The sequence below is a fragment of the Tubulanus polymorphus genome, chromosome 5, assembly GCF_964204645.1.
Source record: "Tubulanus polymorphus chromosome 5, tnTubPoly1.2, whole genome shotgun sequence".
In the NCBI taxonomy this organism is placed as follows: Eukaryota; Metazoa; Nemertea; class Palaeonemertea; order Tubulaniformes; family Tubulanidae; genus Tubulanus; species Tubulanus polymorphus.
In genome coordinates this window covers 21554974-21578896 of record NC_134029.1, presented here as the reverse complement: position 1 = coordinate 21578896, position 23923 = coordinate 21554974, and the positions used below count along the sequence as shown (strand labels likewise).

Sequence of the window (23923 nt, the reverse complement as noted above, 5' to 3'; positions counted from 1 at the left end):
TTAGAAAGCTCTGCAAAATATTTAAATCTACCCGTATCCTTATTTTAAAGGATCTACAATGGAACCTCGTTACAACGTACTTCAGGGGATTAGAAAATCTGTTATAAATATGAGATAGTTCATTATTTATTTCGAGTATGAATTATTAAAATTGTTCTATTTGCGATGAAATTCTAGGTTTGTAATAACCGATAAATCGTTGTAGTTTTAACGAGGTTCCACTGTAGAATTAACGTAAATAGGGTAGGTACTTATTTTAAATTTACTGACTGGAACACTTGATGATTGCAACAGTATACATATATGTATTTATTCGAACACTTCTGACATAAAAACTTGACAGAAAAGCGATATCTATTGACGTACAGGATACATCGAGAAGCAGCGGATGGAAAATTAAGTGGAAGGAGGATGACCTTCAGCAGACGTCGACGAAACCTCTCCATTTTCAACTGGTACCGAATCTGTTTTATCCGAATCGTTACAAGAGTCTTCACTTACCGGTTCCTAAAAGCAAAAATACATGTATTTTTGCTTTATATATATATATATATTCTGGTCATGGAGAATTTTTTAATGGGATGACTGGAAATATTTTGTTTCAGTTTCAGTAACCCCACGACCTGGTTCCACAGTATAGACTGATGAATCGGACTAAGCTCAATAATTTGGTCCCTTCGAATCGGCATTACCTAATACGACCGTTTCTGGAGATTTTTTTTGGATTGTCCATTCTCTGTGGAACCAGAGTGCTGGAAATGGACTGAATTCACCAGCTGATTCGAATGCAAGATAAAGATGATACATTTCAAATGAAATTACAATATCGCGTCTATTTACTCAGAAATGCAAACTTATAATACAACCTGATATTTCATTCGGCTTGATTAGATTGCCGTTGGTGCTGAGGTGGTGGTAACTGCTGTGAAGGATCATAGATTGCTGAGGTAGGTATTAAGCATTCGTGTATGAGGGTGGTGTGATCGGATGAAGCTAGGTTATCACTCGATGAATCGGAATTCCGATCGGACAATACGGAAGTAGCTATCTTGACCTTCTCGACTACCTCGATCGCTCGATCCAACACTTCGAGCATCACAGATTGATCTGTACTTTCATCCGCAGCAGTAGAAAGTATCGAGTTATCTAATATCACAGGACTCTCGATTACTGTCTTCCGTTGAACCAATTCAGTTATTAACGGCTCTTCGGTGCAACATCCTGCCTCTAGTTTATCATCTACTTTTTCCTCATAGTTACCAGACACAGTTTGTTCATGATCAGTTTGCGTTTCAGACTTGCCGCTGTCATTTCCATTTAGATCAGACGGTTCTTCCTTTTCGCCTGCGGTTTCATTGAAAGTCAAATCATCCCACTGAATTTCACCTATACTACTGATATCAGAATATGTCATTAACTCATCTGTGTCTGGTAACCATATGTCGATATTTTCAAATTCACTTCTCATCGAATCTTCTTTCACATCCGCATCATCATCTTCTTTGATATCAATTTGCGGGAATTCTTCTTGCATTTCTAAATCTAGAGTCGGTTCGGAAATATTTCCCGCATTGGATTTTGTGCAAGCTTTATTGATTTCAATTGTTTTCATATCGCCTAATTGTACCTCATTCTGCTCTGCTGGAAACTCCTCGCGCATTTCCAGATCTAAAGCACCGTTCGTATTCCCGTTTTGTTCACTGACGATTGGTTTCTCCTCTTTGGAAATGGATTCTTTCTGAAGTGAAAGATGGAAATATTCGAAACTTAATGAATTTAGTGAATTTCGAAGAAAATACGATTTGATTCAAATTCGTTTCCGAAAAATGGGTCGACCAATAGAAAATTCGGGTAGCAATTAGTTGCTCGTCGGGGCAAAATGCCAAGCTTATCACCAATAACTTACCATTAGTATTAGTTTATTCATAGGCCATGTATTCATAATCAAATGAGCCATTTGTATCAGCATGCTATTTACGTGACTTATCTTCTGGCGGACACTCGCCAAAAACTGACTGGACAATTCATCAAAGTTCGTTTGCTGAAATTTCAAGTATCGATAGAAATTTTCTTTTAATGTTCTGCGAATGAAGGTAAAAAATTTCAAAAGAAAGAAACGAACCGTACATTTTTGAAGGTCTGGTACAAATCCTCGGTATATCTGGCCACGATTGTCCATAGTGCCACTACTTGTTTTGGAATGAATTTCATGACTGTTTCATTACCCGCAGTGAAGCTCATTTTAAGTAGGTAAGTAAGCTGCTGGACCCTTTTGATGGCTTTCTGCTCGAATGTCTGAAATATTATCGAAATAATTATGAACTGCAAAACGATCGAAACAAAATCAAAGGATTTCAATTTTGTCAGATGATTCTAATTGTAAAATAAGGCAACCAAAATAGCTAAATTTATCATAGAATTCGAAGACACACGGGTATTTCGCAATGAATCGATATTCTGGACGATTTTAAATTATCAAACCTGATTTTTAGGTGTTGACTCATTCGTATTTTCGTAATCATTCACTGCGTGCACGACGCTCCAAAACTTATCATTAGCTTTATCGAAGTTCAGTCTGAAGTCCTGAATCTAGAGTGCAAAACAAGGATGTTACGTGTCGTTTATAAATCTATTGACTCACACCAAACTGAACGAAATGTAGACTAGATTCGAAAGGGTAAATATCATTTGTTCTTTTTTGAAATAATGCATTTGGCAGAATTGATTTCAGTCGTGGGGGGCGAAAGGTTTCGCTTTTTCATAATCATTGACCGCCCCCTTACCAGGTCAACAGTTTGAACTAGGTCTGTAAGAATTCCGGAGGCTCTTTTGCTGGTGTTCAATAGTTGATGCAAAGCTCGTTTCAAAATGCGTTCTTGGATTTTGGCGCTCAGTCTTTTGAAGCGGGTGACTGTGTTCATTTCTCCGGTTTGTTGTTGACCTGTCTCCCCTGACAAAATAAACATTACAATTGACCGACAAAACAAAGTCCAATTTTCCCAAGTTGTTGGAATTCAAAGTCCGAAATAGGAACAACTGCAATCATTTCACGTAGACGATCATTTTTTTCTTTGGCAATCTACATTTTCCCTGTCAGATTTTCAGCGGGTTTTCCATTCAAAGTATGCATGCAGAAGTACCGTTTGATTTACAAAGGACACGATTTTCTGGAATTCGATTTCCTAATAAAACTGTATCCTGTTCATTATTTCATTGGTAAATACTTGAATTTTTCTGGCCTTTTTTGTGGCATTGATTGAATAGTTCGTAATAACATGCAATACCCGTTGAACCCAAAAATCGTGGTCATGGCACCAAATGTAATCAGGCATTATCATCTTAGGTGATCATATCCCCTGGTGTATCATGCTGAAAGCGGCACCAAACAATCATTCTAATGACCGTTCATGCGAAATCTTTAGATTAACCATATAGATCAGTTTTGGGCCATTCTGTGCAAACAAGCGTTTGGCATTTACGACAAACATGCACGTATTTGACACGCGGTGACGGCGAATTGACACCATTATGTACACGAGAATTTGACAATGAAACCGACGATCAAGAATTTTTCCTAGGAGAGTTTAGTGACGAACAGAACAGAGAATTAGCATATCATTAGATTACCTTCTGCAGCGGGAAAATAAGAATCGATGTACCGATCCACAACATCCATCACACAGTCTAATTTAGCGGCTACTTTCTGACCATTTGGAGTTTTCAGCTTCTCGTCGATCTTCAGAATCCCAAAGTCTTTGATTTGCACGGCCTTTTCCAGACTGTAATCTTTCATATCAACGATAGATGATGTTGTGAAATGTTTCGCATTTTCAACTTTATTGCTGGTATACGTGGTGACTGCGTCGACAGTGTCCAGACCGTATTTAGAAACTGTAGATACTCTATCAACTGTAGGTTTCAACGTTGATTCGTACACTTTCCATGGAACTTCCAAAACCTGTACGATGAAAATACATTCTTTATCCATGGCTCGTAAATGTGAAGTTAAGAAGCACGGATGAAATAGTTATTCGTATAAGGAAATTAGAACAAAACAATATCCGAATTATTTACCTTATCGGTTGGTTCAGTAACGATCGGATAATTCTTTTCTAATTTGTCTAATTGATGACAAGCAATTTTATCCAGATTTTCAACTAGAAAGCAACCAGGTAATTAACGTTTATCGAACAGAAATAAACTCCAAAGCAGATAATGATTTTTCAAATATCTCATGTAACAAACATGTACAAGCTTCGTTGGTTCCGACGAGGAATATTACGTTAGGAACATATTTCTAACTTACTTGTTCCGTGCAGCCTTGTTGTAACTACGGGAACAGTAGCTCCTGTTAGTTTTCCAGAAACAACCTCGGCTGATTCAAGTGTATATTTCAGTACGCCGTTTGTATTTTTCACCGTATCGTACAGGTTTGTGACTTGGGATACGGCGGAAATGACCACGGGATAGTTTCCAATCCTGTGCACTGCATCACCGGACATTATGACCTCAGTATATGCCCTGGAAAATATGAACAGATTAACTCCAATTACTCCAAATTTCGAGGGATCTTTCGAAAAAATAAATCCGAGAATTTAATTGCGAATATATACATTGATTCATTCACGAAATGGAACGCTAAATGACATGATTTTGGGGCTTTCACCCTAACATGCCATGATCTACACTGTGGAGACTCGAAAGCCATTTTGATTCTATCATCAGAGAAGGACTTTAATATATAAATAATCATCCAAAATTTTCACAGAAATTTCTGCATTAGCATTATATCAAAACTACATAGTATACATGCATACCTGACAATCTATTGACTACCCGCTAATGAATAACTCTGACCGAAGTTTAAACCATATGCATGCATTTATAAGTTATTGAAGTCCTACGTCATATCAAATATATTGATAATTGACGTGATAAACAATAAACAGGTCATGTACCGGTATATTGGTTGTTTATTTCAAATTATTTCAAATATTTACAGTACGTAAGATTTATCATTGACGTCAATATCAGCAGATGATCGGTACATGTAACATTTCTTTACCATTTATTACACAACGACGCTCTATATTTCTTCGGAAAAATGCATATTACTGAAAGATGTATCAAAAGAGATTACCTGAGATTCTTTAGCACAATTACAAGTATTTCCAAATATTTGTTATCTTCTCTTAGCAAATTGAAAAAGAATAATCATAGCCTTTAGCCTTCGACTAAACCCCTTATGTTTTTGTCGTTTACAAGGTCTGTTACACTTCAGTGAACCTCTATACATTGTATATAACTCGTGCTGTGCTGTTGAATAAATCATGAGGGTTTGTGCTGATTTGAATTTCTCTAAATAAATAGGGCTAATCACATTACTCATGCCCAATTAGCACTCGTAAGTTTTCGGTACCGAATATCACCGAAGACCCCACACTGTGTGTGAGACGAACCTGTATCGTGAGCCTGCAGGTAATATTTCTGTAAATCTAAACGCATAATAGAAAAAAACTTCTATGTTCACAATCCCCTGCTACAAAGTGAAATACGAGGTATTAACGTCACTAATCAATTCACCCATTTCATCCAGGGAGCTCGAAATACTGGTTCAGCCTGCTGTCCCGTGATACTTTCGAAAGAAATAAACACGACATGATCGAAACGCTAGTGGTTTACAGGGCGGGGAGTCCTTCCTCCAAAAATCAAATTAATTGATCCACGATCGTACAGATCTGTAAATATCCTCGGCTCATTTTGTACATTTATCATTAAATTCAAGCTAAGTTTGTGTACATAGCTTTCAATTGATATTTCTCAAATAAATGTACCGGTACATTTGATATATGCACGAAAACAATTAGATATTTAATTAGACGCAGTAACATTGATCCGCTTAGACCCAGGCTTTAATCAAATTCTACCATGGGAGGTCTGTGGCGATGTGAGCAATTCGGGATTGAAGTCTACGTCATAATGATAGGTTACAACCGACCCCAGACTGATCCCGAGGACCGAATCAAATCCATCGAATATAATGACTGTACGGATAGGCGTTTCATTCTGATATATCTGCTTACCGCTGGAAGCAGTAGACCTGATAAATTGCTAGAAATAATCATTGAAAATAACTCTTATTAATTCCGATCGAAAATGTGTTCCAAAACTATGAGTTTCATTTGGACAAATAGAATTGGTAGAATAAGAAAATTATGGAATGAAAACAGCAGCATTTGTATGTTGTCTACGACATCGGGTCTAGCTACACAGGTGATAGATACTAAAAATGCCAAGGTAAGGAAAAAGAACAGCATTTTGATATTTTTCATCGTGTTGAAAGGGAAGCGATTTTATAGCTATTTTCCCTGGGTCAATTTGTTTCTTTTTTCGGGTCCAAAGAATCTCAGAGTTTGATAATCCCTACTGATTATGTTGAAACCATTTCTTTACGTCCTCGTGATTTCATACAGGTATCAGCGGCTGCTCTCCCGGTACCCAAACCATTCAGCAAGATACCAGGTCCTAGGGGCTTGCCATTTATCGGCTCGTTGTGGGACTACATAAAACCAGGAGGATATACGTTTGAGAAAATGTTTGAGGTAATTTGAATGAAAATATATTCTACGTAGCTATCTAAATACATAAATCAAATCACGTGATCAATAGATTTTTTTTTTTTCACACGGAAGGATGACATGATATATAGTTGTTTGGGTTTTGTAAGAACGAAGTTCCTTTTTAATCAAATACTGGTATTGAGTGGCTATAATCATATCGAACAATTTTACGTGTGATCTATCTTTCTTTTAAAAAAAGGTCTATCAACTGAGGGCCCAGAAATACGGACCTATATTCAAAGAGCGACTGGGACACGTGACAAATATCGTTATAAGCGACCCCGAACAGTACAATAAAGTGATTTTTAACGAAGGAAAATATCCGAACCGCAAACCCCTGGAACCACTGGCATATTACCGTTCACATGTTAGAGATGTGGGTCTTGGAGTTGTCAATGCGTAAGTCTCGGATGTAAATTGATTACAAATCGTTTAATGATGAATAAGTTGTAGAGAAATATTATATCGTGTACCAGAGTATTGGGAATGATATTTTTCGTATTTAGTCAAGGCGAAGAATGGAGAAATCAACGGTCGATAATCAGTAAAAAGATGTTACGGATACAGGAAGTAGCCCGATTCACTGACGTCATGAGTGACGTAGCTACAGATCTCGTAACTAGGATCGATAAGATCAAAGATCCGACAACATCGGAAGTACCCGAACTAGAGTTTGAAGTCTTCAAATGGGCCATGGAATGTAAGGATCTAGATATTAACTCAAATTTCAGTTTATGTTTATAAGCGTAGGAGGTTAAAAGTTCTTGTAGGTTGTTCGAACTATATTTGACATTAATTGTTGAACTTTTCAACGATATTGCGACACTTTTATCTGAATTTTCTTATCCACAGAGATGAAGATTATTTCCTGTCACGAATTTTTGATTTATGGTGTTCCGGGAATTCAACTATGTTCCTACACTTTATCTAGTATCCGATGGTTATCCCAATTTGTTGAAATTACCCTCGGCACGACGAAGACCAATTCCTATTTTTCTATCTTTTTATGCTAGTAAATTGATTACCCGTTTTATGGTTAAGACATGGAAAATGACTGTTTTTCAGCTGTGTGTACGTTCTTGTTTGACACGAGAATCGGCTGTTTTCAGGAACCGCCGTCAATGTTAGCCCAAGAGTTCCTCTACAATTTACTCGAATTCTTTAAAAGCATGCAGCCCCTCATGTACAATATGCCTGTGTACAGGTATTATCCGACTCAACTGTGGAAAAAATTCTCATCACATTTAGATTCAGTTTTCGCCATAGGACAGATGTATGTAGACAAGGTACAGTCAATAATATCAATTAATGAGAGAATCAAACTTCATGTTCAAGTTACGAATCTCAATGATTTCAGTTCAAGTTGATACCGTAATGTGTTAGATTCAAAGTGCAAAGCTATTTTTATATTTCATCTGCTTTTTCAATTGCAACACTTGGTGGCGGTATACAACTTAAGGCATAAATATTCGTATTCGTATTCGTATTCGTATACAAATTTCGTTTTCTTCCAAAGAAAATCACGGCTTTGGATAAGATTTCACAGAAAGGAAAACTCAGAGAAAGCATGATGGAATTTCTGCTGGCTCAAGAAGGTCTGACTAAACAAGAAGTGAATTCTACGGCCATAGAAATGATGACAGGAGGCGTTGAAACTGTAAGCGTTTGAAGCCCGTTTTCAAATTTCGTGAAACTATTCATCAAAAGCCATCGAAGTGTCCATTCATTTATGATCATGTATCTATGGTGGTACGTATAGGTTTCGAATGCAACATTGTGGAATTTGTTCTGTTTGGCCAAGAATCAGAAAGTGCAAGAACAACTGTATGCTGAAATCAGTCACGTTGTTCCCGAAGACGTTGCGGAAATAACTCCTCAACATTTAGCAAAATTACCACTTGTTAAAGCATGCGTTAAGGAGTGTTTCAGGTAAGTCGATTTTAACTAACTAGTTTTCTATAATTGAAAAAACCCCACAAGATTATGAATACCAGTTGCAGATTTATTTTTATGGTTTTCCTTTGAAGACTGTATCCAATAACATTCGCTACGAGCCGACACATTCAAAAAGATATGGAAATCGGAGGTTATCACATTCCGGAAGGGGTAAGAACTGCGTCGCTTCTATTTTAGATTGAATGGCGATTTGTTGTAATTGTCATGTAGTTGAATGATGTTACATGTATCAAGCAGCATCCAGCACGATCCCTCCTTGCACCTTCATAAATAACAACTAATCATAATTTTCATAAAAGAAAATTTCATTTTTTATTATCAATAAATATATTCATTACATTTCTCATATTCATACAAATACACGAAAGATAAAAATAATTGATTTCTAAACGAACGATGTTTGCTATTTTAGTCCCATGTTCAGGCAAATCTATACTACATGGGTCGTGATGCCAGCTTATTCCCGGAGCCGATGGAATTTCGACCCGAAAGATGGCTCAGAGATGACGATAACAGATATAAAGCATTATCAAACCTGGTTTGGGGACACGGACCTAGAATGTGTATAGGTACGAAAGAGTCTGCGTATAAATACCTCATTAAACAAACCGGTTATAACAAATAACTTAGAGCGAAAAATGTCGTTAAGAAGTTATCTATGTTAAGAAGTTATCTATATTATAATTGAAGGACGAAGAATTGCAGAACAAGAAATTCATATTATTCTTGCGAAGGTAGGGGATGATAGAGCAGTGGACGATTTTATTGAATTTATGAATATAGTAGTGCTAGAATAGTCTATATACATTGTACATTGATCTCTACATAACTATTATACTAGTACATAGATTATCATTACATCTTTAAATTTTTCAGATAATTCAGAAATTCCAGTTGAAATATCACCACGCAGAAGATGTTGAACCAGTTCTGCATACAATAATGACGGGAGATCGGCCGTTTCGCATTGCATTTAATCGCCGAAAGTGAACGACGCTCTAATATCATCTGTGCAATTTAAAACAGACTTGTATCTGATAGTCTCCTCATAAAATTGAAATATCAGCATTTAAATCATCCAACAATAAGGAAAAAAATATCAGTAACGTTTTTTGTTTGTTTAAGATGGGTTTTGGGTATATCATTTCATATGACGTTAAAATAAAATCATCAAATGAATTAGATATTACAATGTACTTTTAGTACAATTGAATCTACATTTACTAACAGCTGTGGGTCTGTAAGGATACCTGCAGCTAGTTTGATAATAATCATTTTTTACATGAACTCAGCTAATATTTAATAACCTTCATTCAAACAAGTGGCCACAGATGTCTGTCTACAATTCTCAATCATTCAACTCATAAAATGGAACAATTCATCAGTTATTGCAAACCTAGAATTTCATCTCAAATATGACAATCATAATAATTTCATACTGTATATACGAACTATCAGGTTATAAAGAATTTTTATTTTTATTATGTGACGGGGTTTCATAGCATTCTAGTGATGATAAGTGTATTGCTTATTACACATTAATTCAATATATACCAGTATACTGGTACATCTTACTCATTTCAAATTGACAAAAACGTCTGCTAATTTTCCATGGTTCACCGGTAATATATTCAAACATTTGAGATTCATGGATGGCAAACAATGCGTTTGTAAGGTTCCAAATCGCTTCTTCTGAAAATCTAAAAACGAAATGATAAACTATAAATATTTCATACGATACATCGAATTTATAATAATTTTATCATATATAATTGTTCGAAAAAAATTTTTACCAGTAATGGGATTTTCAAAAATAGACTTGTAATCTTTGGTCGTTTTCAGTGTCATCAGTAAACCGCGATACAAACGGTTGCCAGAACACAAATCATACAACGCTTCGTACAGGGGCAGCGTTTTCATTCTCACCCCACCCTGGAATGAAATAGAATTTTAACTACTCTTATTATCAACTTAAAAGTTACCACCATCTTAAAACGTGAAATTGCAATTGAACAGATTCATCTTCTATAAACGTACAATTTTATAGATAAATGCACCGTTTTCTGACACCAGATGTAATAATTCATCCCAGGCTAATGAATTCAACCGTAATAAATCACGCACAGCAATTCCCGTACAGTAAACTCTAACCGAAGCTGTGCAATCGTCTACACATATGCTAGAAAAAAATTAAAATTTTCACGATAAGCAAGCACAAATTCTAAGTAGATAACTAAGGTTATTCAACTAAAACCCCACTGAGTAAACGAAGGCTCCTTACCAAGCTTGTGAAATATAACGCGGTTCCCCGTCACAAGTTTCATTCGAACAATGTCCGCGTTGAAAAGAATTACCACATCTTTGACACTGAGCGGATATTTGCAATTCAAGAATCAAATGCATATTCACATAGCACGTGAAAGCCGTAGATATAATTCCACCATTCCATACGTCGCACAAGTCATGATATTCATTATTATATCCATGATTCTCGACAGAAAATGCGCCATCTTTCTTACAACTGAAATATATATTGTTTACATATTAGGAGTCGTAAATTCAACAGGGTGGCCACTTTTATTTGACTCGCTTTTCCCCCGACTTTTCCCCGACTATTCCCTGACATGGACGTTGTTTTCCCTGACTGCTAGAATTCAATCAACTAACACTTTAGATTTAGCAATCTCAACAAATTTCTCAAACCTTTCCCTGTAGCTTTTTTTTTTACAAAATCCACACCTATACATTTTTCCCCTGATTTTTTTAAAGAAAAAAAAAATTCCCTGGCTCTTCCCTTATTTCCAGGTAAGTGCCGAGACCCTGTTCGAATAGATACTCAAGCGGGGAAACGTACACAATGCTGTGGCATATTTCATCAGGGAACTGTAACACCGTCAAGCCGCTTTGTTTATGAAACTGCAAGTACAATTCAAACGTGTTTCGAAGCGATTTGCGGATATAAACGTCGCGTAACTCGACCACACAACCCGGTAATAACCCACAAGGATAGACTGAGTTATTCAACGGTAGATATACGCAGACTTGTTCATCCGAATCACAGTCTTTCAGCGTCAAACAAATTGTCATATGATGCAAAATTTGCGTCCCTGGAAAAAAATATTGCGTTCACTTTAGTGTAAATCATCATTTTGATGGGTTGTCAACACGATGAATATCCGAGCCTTTCATGATTTTTACCATTAGGAAGATTATAAACACCGGCAGAATGAAAAGATGACTTAGTATCGAGTAACAATTGTTTCTTTACGACCATACCAATTACATTTACCAGTCGGTCTTCTTTCTTACTGTACAGAGAATGGAGAATTTGAAAAAAAGAAATAATTGTGAATAAGGTAAAAAGAACTTTCTGATAGAAGCTTACGTTTCATTGGAAGTAACAGCGTTCACAGATAACACGTTATTCTCATTCAATTTCGGTTCGTGCTGAAATAACTGAAAATTTGAAATACCAGATCAAAACCCACATCAAGCCCAAAACGTTCATAGCTTTTTGAAAGCGCATGACCTTTCGAGAATTACCTCCAGACAAACTTCGCACATTGAGTTTGTATTAACCAGCGGTTGAAGTTGAAATTCGTCGGGTAGATGATAAACTCGGACTCTCGGTATCAATACAGAACATTTGTACAATACTCCAACATGTAAACTAGAATAGAGCTTTACATTTGAACCTGCAATCGAAAGATGGATTGTTTAGATTTTTTGGATTGTCCATAAAGCAAAAAACGAACACAAAACCACCTCACATTCTTAAGCCTTACATTTTCTTCTATGAGAATTCCTAAAATGGCCCCTCTGCGGGCGATTCAGGCAAAAAATATACAGTGAACCTAGCCTAAATCAGACATGGCCTAATTCGAACTTTTGACCAATTCAAATAACAGAATTAATTTTTCTGATTTCTTAACGTATCTTTTTACCTTAACTCAGATTTTCGCTTGACATTTACAAATTTTGCCAGTCCCAAATTACCTGGTAAGGTTTGCTGTTATAAACTGACATGATTCCCCACTCTTACCTTCAAATATCAACGTGATCGTCATCTGATCCGGTTTCCCCAATTTTCTACCGATCGTGATCGGGTACGTCTTTTGAACGACGGCTACGAATCGTAAACCGGCAGACGGTGAATCGGAATCGGAATCTAATCCTAACAACGATTTATTCAGTACGACTATATAATCACAATCGTCATCCACGTCGATACAATCAGTATACGAATCTTTACAATCCGGTTGAGAATCTAAAAATGAATTTTCCACGACCGCAGAGTCTAATTCCATCAATGATGTGTCGTTCAGTTTATCGGAAATACCAGCTGGTTCTTCATTATACCTCACTTTGTGTCCCTTCATCAGAGGGTTGGAATAATCGAGACCCGAAGGCATCGACGTTGATTTAAAATATGTTAAGTTCAGCGTATCACAAACGATTACGTCATCCATTGAGAATTGAATGAAAATATTATAAATCGTTTGATCGTTTAGTTTCAACGGTTCGATGATCACTCGATATTTATCAACTCGTACGAGACGTCCGGCGAGAGATACGGGAAGAGAGCCGTTACAAATCTGATAACAATCGGAACAACATTCGTCGGGAATGTGAAATCGAACGATATTCGGTGTTTTAGTCGAACGGCTGCGGCTGTCATCGATGGCGACATCTATCGCTCCGTCGCTATCGGCTAATCTCAGCATGCCCGTAGTATCGCAGGTTTTAATTTCCCCGATTAAAACCTAGATAAGAAATACCAAAATTGATACCATTGAAGAAACAGACCATATTGTGACGATAATAAAGAAAATCTCTCTCTAAAAATGAAATATGTTTATAAAATGTTTTGACATAGCTTAATAGTCATCTTCAGGAATAGTATATATAATAGGGTATAGATGAAACGTAAATTAAACTACTTGCTCAAGGAAACATTTTGGACGTTATTCTAAATTCGTCTTTGCAAGGGATTTTCTAAATCAGACTGAATAAATCAATACTTACCAAATCATCGGATTGTTTTGAGTCCATACTAAACACAGTCCAAGCAGTTTCAGACCCGATGCACTGTAATGAATCAGCATAGTTCTTTGCCTTGTCGATCACTGAGTTGATGCTTGGAAAATTCAACGGTTTCACCTACAATATTCCGAAAACTGTCAGATATCTCTATCAGACTACAACGATATGAACAGCTAAAACCCCACCTTTGAGTTCCGATAGCAGATATCAGTCGATGAAATGAATTCATACACCCAATTTTTCTCATGGTAAAGCAAAGGAGCATTACTAACTGTTTCTTTGGAACTTGTAAGGATTTTGCGAAGTAAATCACTGGTATTTTCTGAACTGAAATAGAAATTAAATTCTAAAAAGAACTCATACATGATAATGAAGCCAATTCATCAGTTAGCAACATTTTTTCAACATCGATAGGTGTACGTTGTAGAGAACTGGTTCTCAGAAGTGACATAAATCTATCTACATTTGACCAGCAAATATACCTGGTGAATTGATGAGGAAATCTTTTCGTAAGTAATCGTGTAATCGACTGAATCCACGATAGATGAGCTTGATCCAGATTGTGATGCCACATCATACATACAACTGAATGATCGCCGATATCTATAGGATTAGTCGGAACGTCTACCTGTGGGAACTGTACGATTTTGACACAGGTATGTATACATCCATACAGCACAGCTATATTACCCTTAAAATACAGACAAAATTTTGAAAAGCTAGAGGACCTTGGATTTATTGAGAATAGCACAAATCCTTAATCTGAATTAGTTAAAAATTCTATTGAAAATACCTTATCATCGATATGAGAATGACAATTTGAAACTTCAACGTGAGCGCCTTTCTTCAAATACGCGAATCCATTTACTTGTGGTACACATGTCAAATACAACCTAATGTATCCAGGAAATTTTATGGTAGAAAGTTTATAAACAAAAACATTTGTTGTGAGATCAGACGGAAAAAAACTCACTTGATTGTGTGATTCAAACAATACTTTCCAATTTTGCCATCAGTTATATCTGTTATTTCACCCTAAATCATAAATTGGTCAAATGATATATAAATAAAATAACCTCAAGCGCAAAATAGCTCAATAAACTGTGAAATAAGAAAAAGAATTTCGTTTTTTAAAATCTACACTTACTGTGAAATTAATATGTTTATCAGCAGTTACTGGTCTACATGTAACTGAAGGTTCTTCATCTAATATTCTCAATTTGTTAGTAGATATTGATGTATCTTCTATTGGCAGGTATTTCTGACACCAAACCTGTCACAATAGAAATGTTAGTCATCGGAAATAATGAAAGCCAATCTTATTCTAAGAACTAAGAGTACTTCAAAGCAAAATTCTGATCATTTCGGAAATTTGGAATGTAACACAAGTGCAGAGTGGACTCTTATGTCTAGATTATATCAAAATATCCATTGAATATGTTTCAAATATTTGGTATCCTATAACGATATCAAAGAAAACCTCTTTTTTATCACATGTCTAATTGATATCTAATTAGCCAATATACATACTTTTAGTGGTAGGATTTTTCCAATATTGTTAAACTCTTCAAATGATACGACAGATGCCGAACTCCAGGGTAAGAATATTCTACACTGTTCCGGTTTATTTTTGTACAACGTCGATGGCCTCATGTCGAAAAACACATATTCTTCCCCGACCTTGAATAACTGGTGCCAGTACATGTATTTATCTCCCTAACCAGAAAATATAACTGAATATCAATCATCGAGTTCATATTTATAAAGATTCTTGACGATATGAAGAATTAAACGATACCTTGACCAGAATATGGACGATATCGGACGTCGATGAATCGACTATTCTCACCAGGAACAACAATTTACCTAGGACTCTAGAAAATAAGATTTACCCGCGTAAATGATAATTCTTTTGCGGGACGATCTTCGAATAGAAATCGCGTTAACCGGCAAACCTGAATATCTCACTGAGTTTATCGACTTTCCCCACGAATGTCACCGTTCCCGAAAACTCAAGAGCATCTCTATAAGTAGATAACAGATATCTGAGTGAAATTATTCAAACTTTTGGACGTGATCACAAAATACAATATCTCATTATTACAGTAAAACCCCCTAGATTCGAATTTTGAACTATTACAGACATTATTTTCAGTCCCCCGTATTAAATGTTCCGGTAGGTGAATACTGGGTCTGATTATAATATGATGTTTGATCTGGATTTTTTATTGGCCGAAACATGATTAATTGCAATGGTGTCTTGACGTGATCTGGATGAAGTGGAGTTCTGTGCCTTACCGTTTATGAAGAATTTGCAGAGCATCGATGACAGTTAAAGCGTTACGAGGCGAGTATGGTGGCTTCGATTTCAGCGGCATCAGTGAATTCATCTTCGATCCATCTATTTCTAAAAAAGGTTGACCTGAAAGAAACAAATCAGAGTCAATGAAATAAACTTCCTTGGGTGAAGTCTTTTGATGTATCGTCAGAATTGATTTTATAAAGGGAAAACAGTCCCAGGGGCAAGTCGTCCAAAAGTGAGTTTAAGGTAACTTTTTGGATAACTGACATGGTATAGTTTGTAACACAAGCATTGGATGTGCTTGTGTTAGCAAACTTTCGAAAGACTAGCCCCTGGGGTCCGGTTTCATGCAAAAACTTAAGAATTTGAGTTGACCCTAGTATACAAACCAATTTCATTATATTTTACTATCCATTTGTTTACGACAACTACGCAATTGATGCACATAAAACTAATGCCTTTTGATACCTGCAATGAATAAATAGATGATCTGACATGGATGGAAACAAACAAACAGCAGTAATTCCGGAGTACTGGGTATTTGTATACTAAGCCCTATCGAGTGTACTTACATGGCAAGGAACACTACCAGTTTCATCGCACCAATACATGCCAATATCACCTGGGATCCCACATGAAATCATTCCTACAAGTACCATATCTTCGACTGAAATATGAAAATGATGCATTCAAGTTCAGCTAAATCTCATCAGATGCAGTTAAATTATCGTCAAATAATCCATTACTATATTACCATTCGAATTTCCATTTTGTAGTAATATGTCATTGACTGAGCAAATCAGGTTTTCACAGTTAACATCGACACCGTGAATAGGAATCAACTGTTTTATCAGATTATAAGTCAACTTTTGCTTTTGAATGGCTGTCAGATTTAAACATTCCATCTTCTTTATCCGATCAAAGGCTTGAGCTCAAAACTTAAAAGATTGGAGTAAAACCAATCAAATATCCTATTACATACTTAAATGTTACCATAGCAAACATTGGGCCGTGATTATGTCAACATTTCTATTTGGAGAGAAAATCTGTTTAAAACTAGCACCAAAACCACCAAAATTAGTCATCGACCTTGGGTAAAACGGTTATCCAAAATCACCGGTATACGACTTTTTAGACGAGTGCCCGCTCAACCAATTCAATTCAATTCAATTCAATTCAATTCAATTCAATTCAATGAATTCATGCAGTATACCGGTACTGCATATTACTGAGTCCACCGTGTCCGGCGACATACCGACCGGTGATCCTGACGCAAAAAATCTTTGTATCCTAATCGGGTTTTTCCAATTCCTAGCAATTCCACCAATTTGGTGGTTAGAAGGTCCAAATATCACTGAGAGAATGACCAGAGACAAATTCCTTAGACTATCTAGATATTCCGACGCCCGGCGGGTTTTTCAAAACACACCGCGTGAATAGAAAATAATGACGATATAGCTGCGATCCACGAGTACTGACATTATAGGTCGATTCTAGCAATAAAAGCAATCATACAAATTAGTTTTATCAGCGAATACACTGATGAGCGGTATCGTAACGTAAATCAAGTCAAGTGGGTGGAACTCAGTCACGCGGGCGCGGCAAAAGATTCCGTCTAAGACGTGGCCAATTTTTAAGACTACTTCGACTAAGACTTAGTCCAGAATAGTTTTAAATTTAAGATCACTTATGGGCTTAAGTACGATTGATACCGGTCCAGTTGTCCAAAAGTTGGTTACAGTTAACTAGTGGAGAGTTGACATAGTGACAATTGAAATATCAATGTTGCTATGGTATTTATCTCCCGGCTATCTTTAACCAACTTTTGAGCAACTGTTTCTCCAGTTCCACAGTTCTGAGTTAAGATTTGACTCTGAGTTAACTTATTGAAAATGATCTACTCAGAGTTAACTCTAACTCACAACTGTGGAACCTGGGTCCTGGACCCTGGACCTTAAACAGAGCGTTGTATTGGACAGGGATTTTTGACAGGAGCGATTTTTTGTTCTATTTGATTCCAGTTTAGTTAACAGTTCGGTTAACAGTTTAGTTAATGGTTCGTTCCCATTGTCCCGTGTACGGTTGTAAATTTGCATAAATGAAAAGTTTGATTTTACTGGATAATTTGATTCTATCTAATCAACCAGTTGCAGTTACTATGAAGCTTATACAACTGGGGAACAGGGATTCAAAACTGTAGAATTGGATGCAGAACTGTAGAACTGAACTGCTGACTACGTTATTGTTGATTATAAATCAAATAAGACCTGGAGATACGTTATACAATCATTTATTCTACATTACACTAATATAGATTTTTAAGCAAAAAATTGCCCAGTCTTACAATTGCCGATTTAGATAAGACTTTTTCAGTTAGTCAGGGATTCGCTTAAAAGACTAGAAATTTCTACGACTTTACTAAACCACATACGCGTTTATCAAAGGGACGTCCTCCGGTGTTTAGATCAAATAATCAAAATTAAGAAAAATATATTCCATTTAGAAAGCTACCTTTCATGAATAAAAATCTTCGCCTGCAGAATTTCATGGTTATAATTAGTGACCGAAGAATAAACGAGTCGGAAATAACTCATAGAAGTCATTTGATTCGTGTCCTGGTCACCAAGCACGGCGCCGTGGTTTGTGGTGTTTTTAGTTCACCAGGAGTGAATGAAAGGTGTTATCAAGAACATTAAAAACCACTCTGTCTGTTCATTAGGTTTCAGAAATTCGCTGACATACACGCTTTCTGGTGTATTCTTTAGCTTTTTGTTTAATAGCATGCAATGATTTATGCTAAGAAGAATATTTGACGACGGAATGACAATTTAGCCGTCAGGCACTGCGCTATAGTTGTCTTACATACAGCAGGGGGTTTGAGATCAACAGTGCCAACTAGAGGACGCATTAGTATTAATGTCGCCCAACACAAAACCTGCACGGAAAAATATACATGCAACAGTTATTGACTGGTGTGTGCATTGGTGACAAAACGGATTCATAATGAAAAATGTGGCGATGATGAATGGTTCAATACTGACGCTACAAAAGAATTCAGTGCAATAAACAGGTACTGAGAATATACAGGTGCTTCACAGGAAATGTTTTATGCGACAATCGTAAAAAAGCAATAAAACTTTTTATAGCGATAGTTCTGAAAGAGCTGTTTACGTTGATCACAAAAGAATATACGTGAGAAAGTGAGTTTATAATGAAAGCGCAAGGCCAAGTTCAGCAGACGAAACGAAGGAAGCCGACGACGAGCATGAGCAAAATGAGCGGCGATAATCTAAGCTTGTTGCGCTCATCGATGCGGCAGGCGGAGATGAGTCCGCGGGTTCAATCGTTCAATTTGGCTACACGAGTCGAAATGATGCGTAAAATAAATTGGTGTTTTCGAGAACAGAACCTGACAGTGGATCGAATGAATAAAGCGCAATTCCAAACGTTCAAAGACCTGAAACGCGTTCACCAGGACAAACGACGAATGATGAGGGCGAGTTGGCAATACAAACAAGAGGAAGCCAGGCTGCAGATCGAACGGGATACTCGCGATAGAAAAGTTCAACAGATCCTCGACGAATACGATTACAAATCTAGAGAAATACTCGGCGAATTGTTCAAAACGAAACTACAAAAACGGAAATTGAATCCGATTAGATCAAACGACGACGACGACGCGACCGATAAGAAAAACAAAGTCGATTTACTGAAAATCGAAGAAGACGAAATAGCGAACGATGAAAAGAACGAAGGATTTCGTCAAAATAGGAAAAAAAGCGTTACGACAGCGGTGCATGAGGAACCTTTAATCAAAAAGCCGACCGAGGAAGATGTAGAATTGCTTACGACTGAAAATCTAAAAAATCACGATTTGATAATAAAAGCCTCGCAAAAACAGGATGAAAAACAACCGAAACCATATCTAGTACGCGAGTCATCCAAGGTACTAGAGGTGAATCTAAGCGATTTAGGTGACCCGATAACTCGACGCCGGATAAGAGAAGAAAGTAATGAAGATGTTTCGAATTCCGTGAATAATAACGAGAAACCGCTGAAAACCGAACCGGAATTAAACGATACTTTCATTGCTCAAATTTCTGATGCGAATAAACCGATTGACGATGAGAAAGTGACCGGTTTGGTGGCAATATTACCCCCTATAGGTGAGCTATCAAATATCAATTCGTCGCAAACTGAAAAAGAAGTTCGCACTAGCCTAGAAACATCCTGCCAAGATCGTGAACAAAACGATGACGCGAAAAATATGACAATGCTCGAATTCATGAGGAAGAAAGCAAAAGAAACGGAACTGATGAAAAAACAAATTCTAGAGGAGCCGTATACTGCTTATACACGGGATAAACGGGGTAATATAGTACCATTGGAGGTTCCACCGAAACCATTTGATAGCGACGTCCCATCGACTAGAGCTATTTATTTACGAGATAAAGCACTCGAGAGGCAAATAGAAATAAACCACGAAAACGAAAACAGAATACAAAAGTTCTTCGCGAAAATGGAACGAGAAGGTAAGGGATTTTCATCGACTTATTTCTTAATGATTTCAATATATAAACCTTAGAACCGGTAGACCGTATAACTAAAACGGGAAATGATTTCAAGTAATGGCAAACATACCAAATAACAGTTTTTCATCCAAATAATCAAAATGGATATGATAAAAATTGGATGTGGTAAAACCATCTAATGACTAGGGGCATAAAACAAACTAAAACCTATGCAAATTTAAATCTCGTATTTGATTTTTATTGTACGCTGTAAAACAAATATGTCTCTAATAAAGAAATTTTTCTTCAAATACACAAACACGTCTGTCATATCAGTCGACTCCGTTTCGCGGCTCACTGACATACTTTTGGCAATTTAAGTGAATTCATCGATGCGAAAAACGAAGTATTGTTCAAACCGTAAGACAGATGAATGACACGGTTTTCCATTAAGGAAAATCGCATTCAATATCTAATCCCTTAACGTTCCTAATGATTGACATCGTTTAATATACTTATGTCCATTAGTACACTAAGGCTGAATGTACATTAAAGCATTAGTCTACCATTTTATTAGACATTGAAATCGTTTTAGGACATTTTCCATGCGCGCTGATATGATTTAAATCACTTGAAATGGATCCTTATTTTCTTGTTTGAAATTATATAACGAAAGCGTCTAATTTTGTTAAGATAACAATTCTTTATTTTGATGACTAATCGTTATTTCTAAATCTCAGGATGTGAGTTGGGCCCAGTAAACACTCATATTACAATGCCCTGTATGAAAGATCTGATGCGTTCCAAAACAAATGTGCTTTTGAATCTGGAGCCTGCGAACATATTCTACATAATTTACCATCACGAAATAACGTATATACATATAGAATTAGTCAGTGGAATCAGGCATATCATATTGTTCTCCCTTACTTAAATATGTCTGTTGTTTTATAGGTATACTGTTACTCAGGTAAGAATCAGTGTCTGTATCGTATTATATGTACCTGTTCGGGTTAGTCCAATACTCCAATTGAAACAGAAGTAGTTTTAGCCTAATAGCGTTTATAGTAGATGTATATACATACCTGATTTGTATGTCCAACATTCTATTTATTCGTACGTGTTTGTAGTTTACGTTATATGATGTATGCATATACAATATGTATTATTTGTAGATATTTATATTCATATTATCTTAGTTCTGTTTCGTTTCCACGTTTTTTTCCAGAATGGTGTCCTCGGAAACGTTTAACACTTGATTTGTAAAAACTGTAATTAGCTTTTTCTTTCAAACAAATACAGTACACCATTTATAGTTCACTACATATATTTATAATTAGAACTTATATATTATTTATCATGTGACTTTGTTACGTTCCATTCGCTTCCGTCACCAATTTGAAAAGTATTTGCACCGTAAACTGCGAGCAGAGCGTAACCGTTAGTTTAGATAGTTTTCTCTTATTGTATCATCTTATTTTTAGTTCTACGTAGAGTTTCTTTTCGCACACGAAACTTTTTTCTTGATTTTAGCTTGATCGCTGCGAGTCACGACTATAGGACAACAACACGGTTTCGCTTTGAACTGCATTTATTTTGTTTCAATAGTTCACAGATCCTTTGAGATTGGGCACCCGATAGCTAAATAGATAACAAGTCAGAAAGCTGTTCCCAAATGGGATACAAGCTGTATACCGATAGATATGAATGAATACGCGAAGGGAAAAGATTATCGTTTATATGCTTACACCCGGGGCAGACGACATTATCGGTTACTAGGATACCCCAAGAGCTGACGAGAAAAACATCGGTCGAATTTCCGTCGGCTTAGAATTTGTTAATCATTGTAACCATAGCGTCGCATCCCCGATCAATTCAAACGCCTTCATTTAGTAAAAAAAAATCATTAACCAATTAATGATTCAGTGAGCGGGGTAGTATGCGTATACCCAATGCCATCATTTCTAAAACCTTAATTTACTATCTTGAAAATCTTCACGACATCCAAACTTTTCATTTTCTACGGCGTCAGATTTTTTCTTGAATACAATCTTATGGTTCCCTACAGAATGTCTTGTTAATTGAATGAATTTGGTTTTTAAATGTGCCACTTCGTTCATCTTCGTTCATTTTGTCCGATTTAATACTTTTCTTACGCTTTTTCTTTCACAGAGGAAGAAAAGATACGAAAGGAAAATCTAGCTTCGAAAGCCCGACGTCGACAACAGAAGATAGAAGCTAAGCTGTCGAAAGCTCGAGAAATCGCTGAGAGGAAATTACCACCGATGACGATGACGGCTTTCCTGCAGAAATATCCCGAAGAATGGGACTTAAACGGTCTCGATCCGGACTCCGTGGAGGTTTTGAAAAGGTGTCGTTATATTCGCTTCAAAGACGGAACGATCAAAGAAATTGACTCAGATATACAAACGGCACTAGCCGACATGTGGAACCCTAAACATACAAAAACATGATATCAAGTACATAGTACAATAATATTTCAATTAAATAAAAATCTATTTTACGTATAACTTCTTGTTTATATAGATTAACCCATTGCGGAATAGTTTTTGATTTGTATAGACATGGACTGTGTTGTCAGAATATTCATTGAATTTTTAGTAAACGTAATTCAATGACTCCTAAACTAAATCGATATTCTGCATCAGACTCGTTTCATTTTCGCTACAGAATATCATGTTTCTCAGATATACCGTAACCGAAACTTTTTACGAATATATCCCCAACACCCGATAAAAATATTACCACGAATAGAGTATCACTCATATGATTGGTTTCGGCTATTATGTATGCACGGTATTGAATATCAAAAATATATTGAGCTGAAAGCTTCATCATAATGAATTCATCTTTTGCCGAGATTGGACGACCGTATAACAGTTACATAAACCTGATGTCTGTTGAGAACAAGACTGGCGCATTCCAGCTGTTCTCCTTAATTTTACTGCCCATTCAGTTGTTTTTGGGCATATTTGGCAATTTGTCGACTTTTCTGGTGATGATACGCAGTCGATTTCGAAGATTATCCTACGCTAATTATCTCATCGTTTTATCCGTCTGCGACTTTCTATATTGTATCAGTGCTATGTTATTGCCGATGTTACAGTTTTTTCTTATACGCGTAAGTCCGATTTCTGCGCCTATTTACATATTCAATTCGTTAACCGGCTGTAGAATATTCGAGATATTACTACAATATGCAGCTTGTAACAGTTCCTGGTTAATAGTTGCTATTTCTCTAGAACGAGTTGCGGTTGTGCTGTTTCCCTTCACCGCCCGCTCAATTTGTACCCCTAGATTCGCTCGGGCCGTCATCATTTTCATATTCTTGGTCAATTTCAGCCCGATCTGCTATTTCAACATGACGATGATGAACTACTCTAGCGATTTACAGGGATGCTATTTTCAATTAGCCGATCAGACGATCAATTTCACATTTTACGTTATTTACGTGTATATCGTACCGCTGA

At 36.6% G+C, this 23923-nt stretch overlaps 3 protein-coding genes across 6 annotated transcripts; 2 read left to right on the top strand and 1 right to left on the bottom strand.

Annotated features, from left to right (window-relative positions):
- Positions 1-282: 282 nt before the first annotated feature.
- LOC141905020 (perilipin-3-like) lies at positions 283-4910 on the bottom strand. 4 transcript variants are annotated; one of them, XM_074793722.1, is made up of 10 exons: positions 4818-4910; positions 4307-4521; positions 4075-4157; positions 3628-3958; positions 2784-2950; positions 2482-2589; positions 2128-2295; positions 1907-2041; positions 867-1738; positions 283-507 (listed from the first exon to the last, which is right to left on the bottom strand). In XM_074793722.1, exons 2-9 carry the CDS (start codon positions 4500-4502, stop codon positions 875-877), a joined length of 2052 nt encoding a protein of 683 aa, XP_074649823.1. In that variant the 5' UTR covers positions 4503-4521; positions 4818-4910; the 3' UTR covers positions 283-507; positions 867-874. The 4 variants fall into 4 exon arrangements, with proteins under 4 accessions (XP_074649823.1, XP_074649824.1, XP_074649825.1 ...); XM_074793723.1 differs by having other exon boundaries at positions 1067-1738; XM_074793724.1 differs by having other exon boundaries at positions 1628-1738.
- A 126-nt stretch (positions 4911-5036) lies between these two features.
- On the top strand, positions 5037-9745 carry LOC141905021 (cytochrome P450 10-like). Its single transcript, XM_074793727.1, has 12 exons — positions 5037-5044; positions 6195-6297; positions 6474-6602; positions 6820-7019; positions 7127-7320; positions 7686-7906; positions 8137-8277; positions 8380-8549; positions 8648-8726; positions 8989-9145; positions 9267-9310; positions 9453-9745. Exons 2-12 carry the CDS (start codon positions 6241-6243, stop codon positions 9564-9566), a joined length of 1506 nt encoding a protein of 501 aa, XP_074649828.1. The 5' UTR covers positions 5037-5044; positions 6195-6240; the 3' UTR covers positions 9567-9745.
- A 9433-nt stretch (positions 9746-19178) lies between these two features.
- On the top strand, positions 19179-22906 carry LOC141906315 (uncharacterized). The gene is made up of 2 exons (XM_074795562.1): positions 19179-20453; positions 22605-22906. Exons 1-2 carry the CDS (start codon positions 19187-19189, stop codon positions 22904-22906), a joined length of 1569 nt encoding a protein of 522 aa, XP_074651663.1. The 5' UTR covers positions 19179-19186.
- The last annotated feature ends 1017 nt before the right edge of the window (positions 22907-23923 follow it).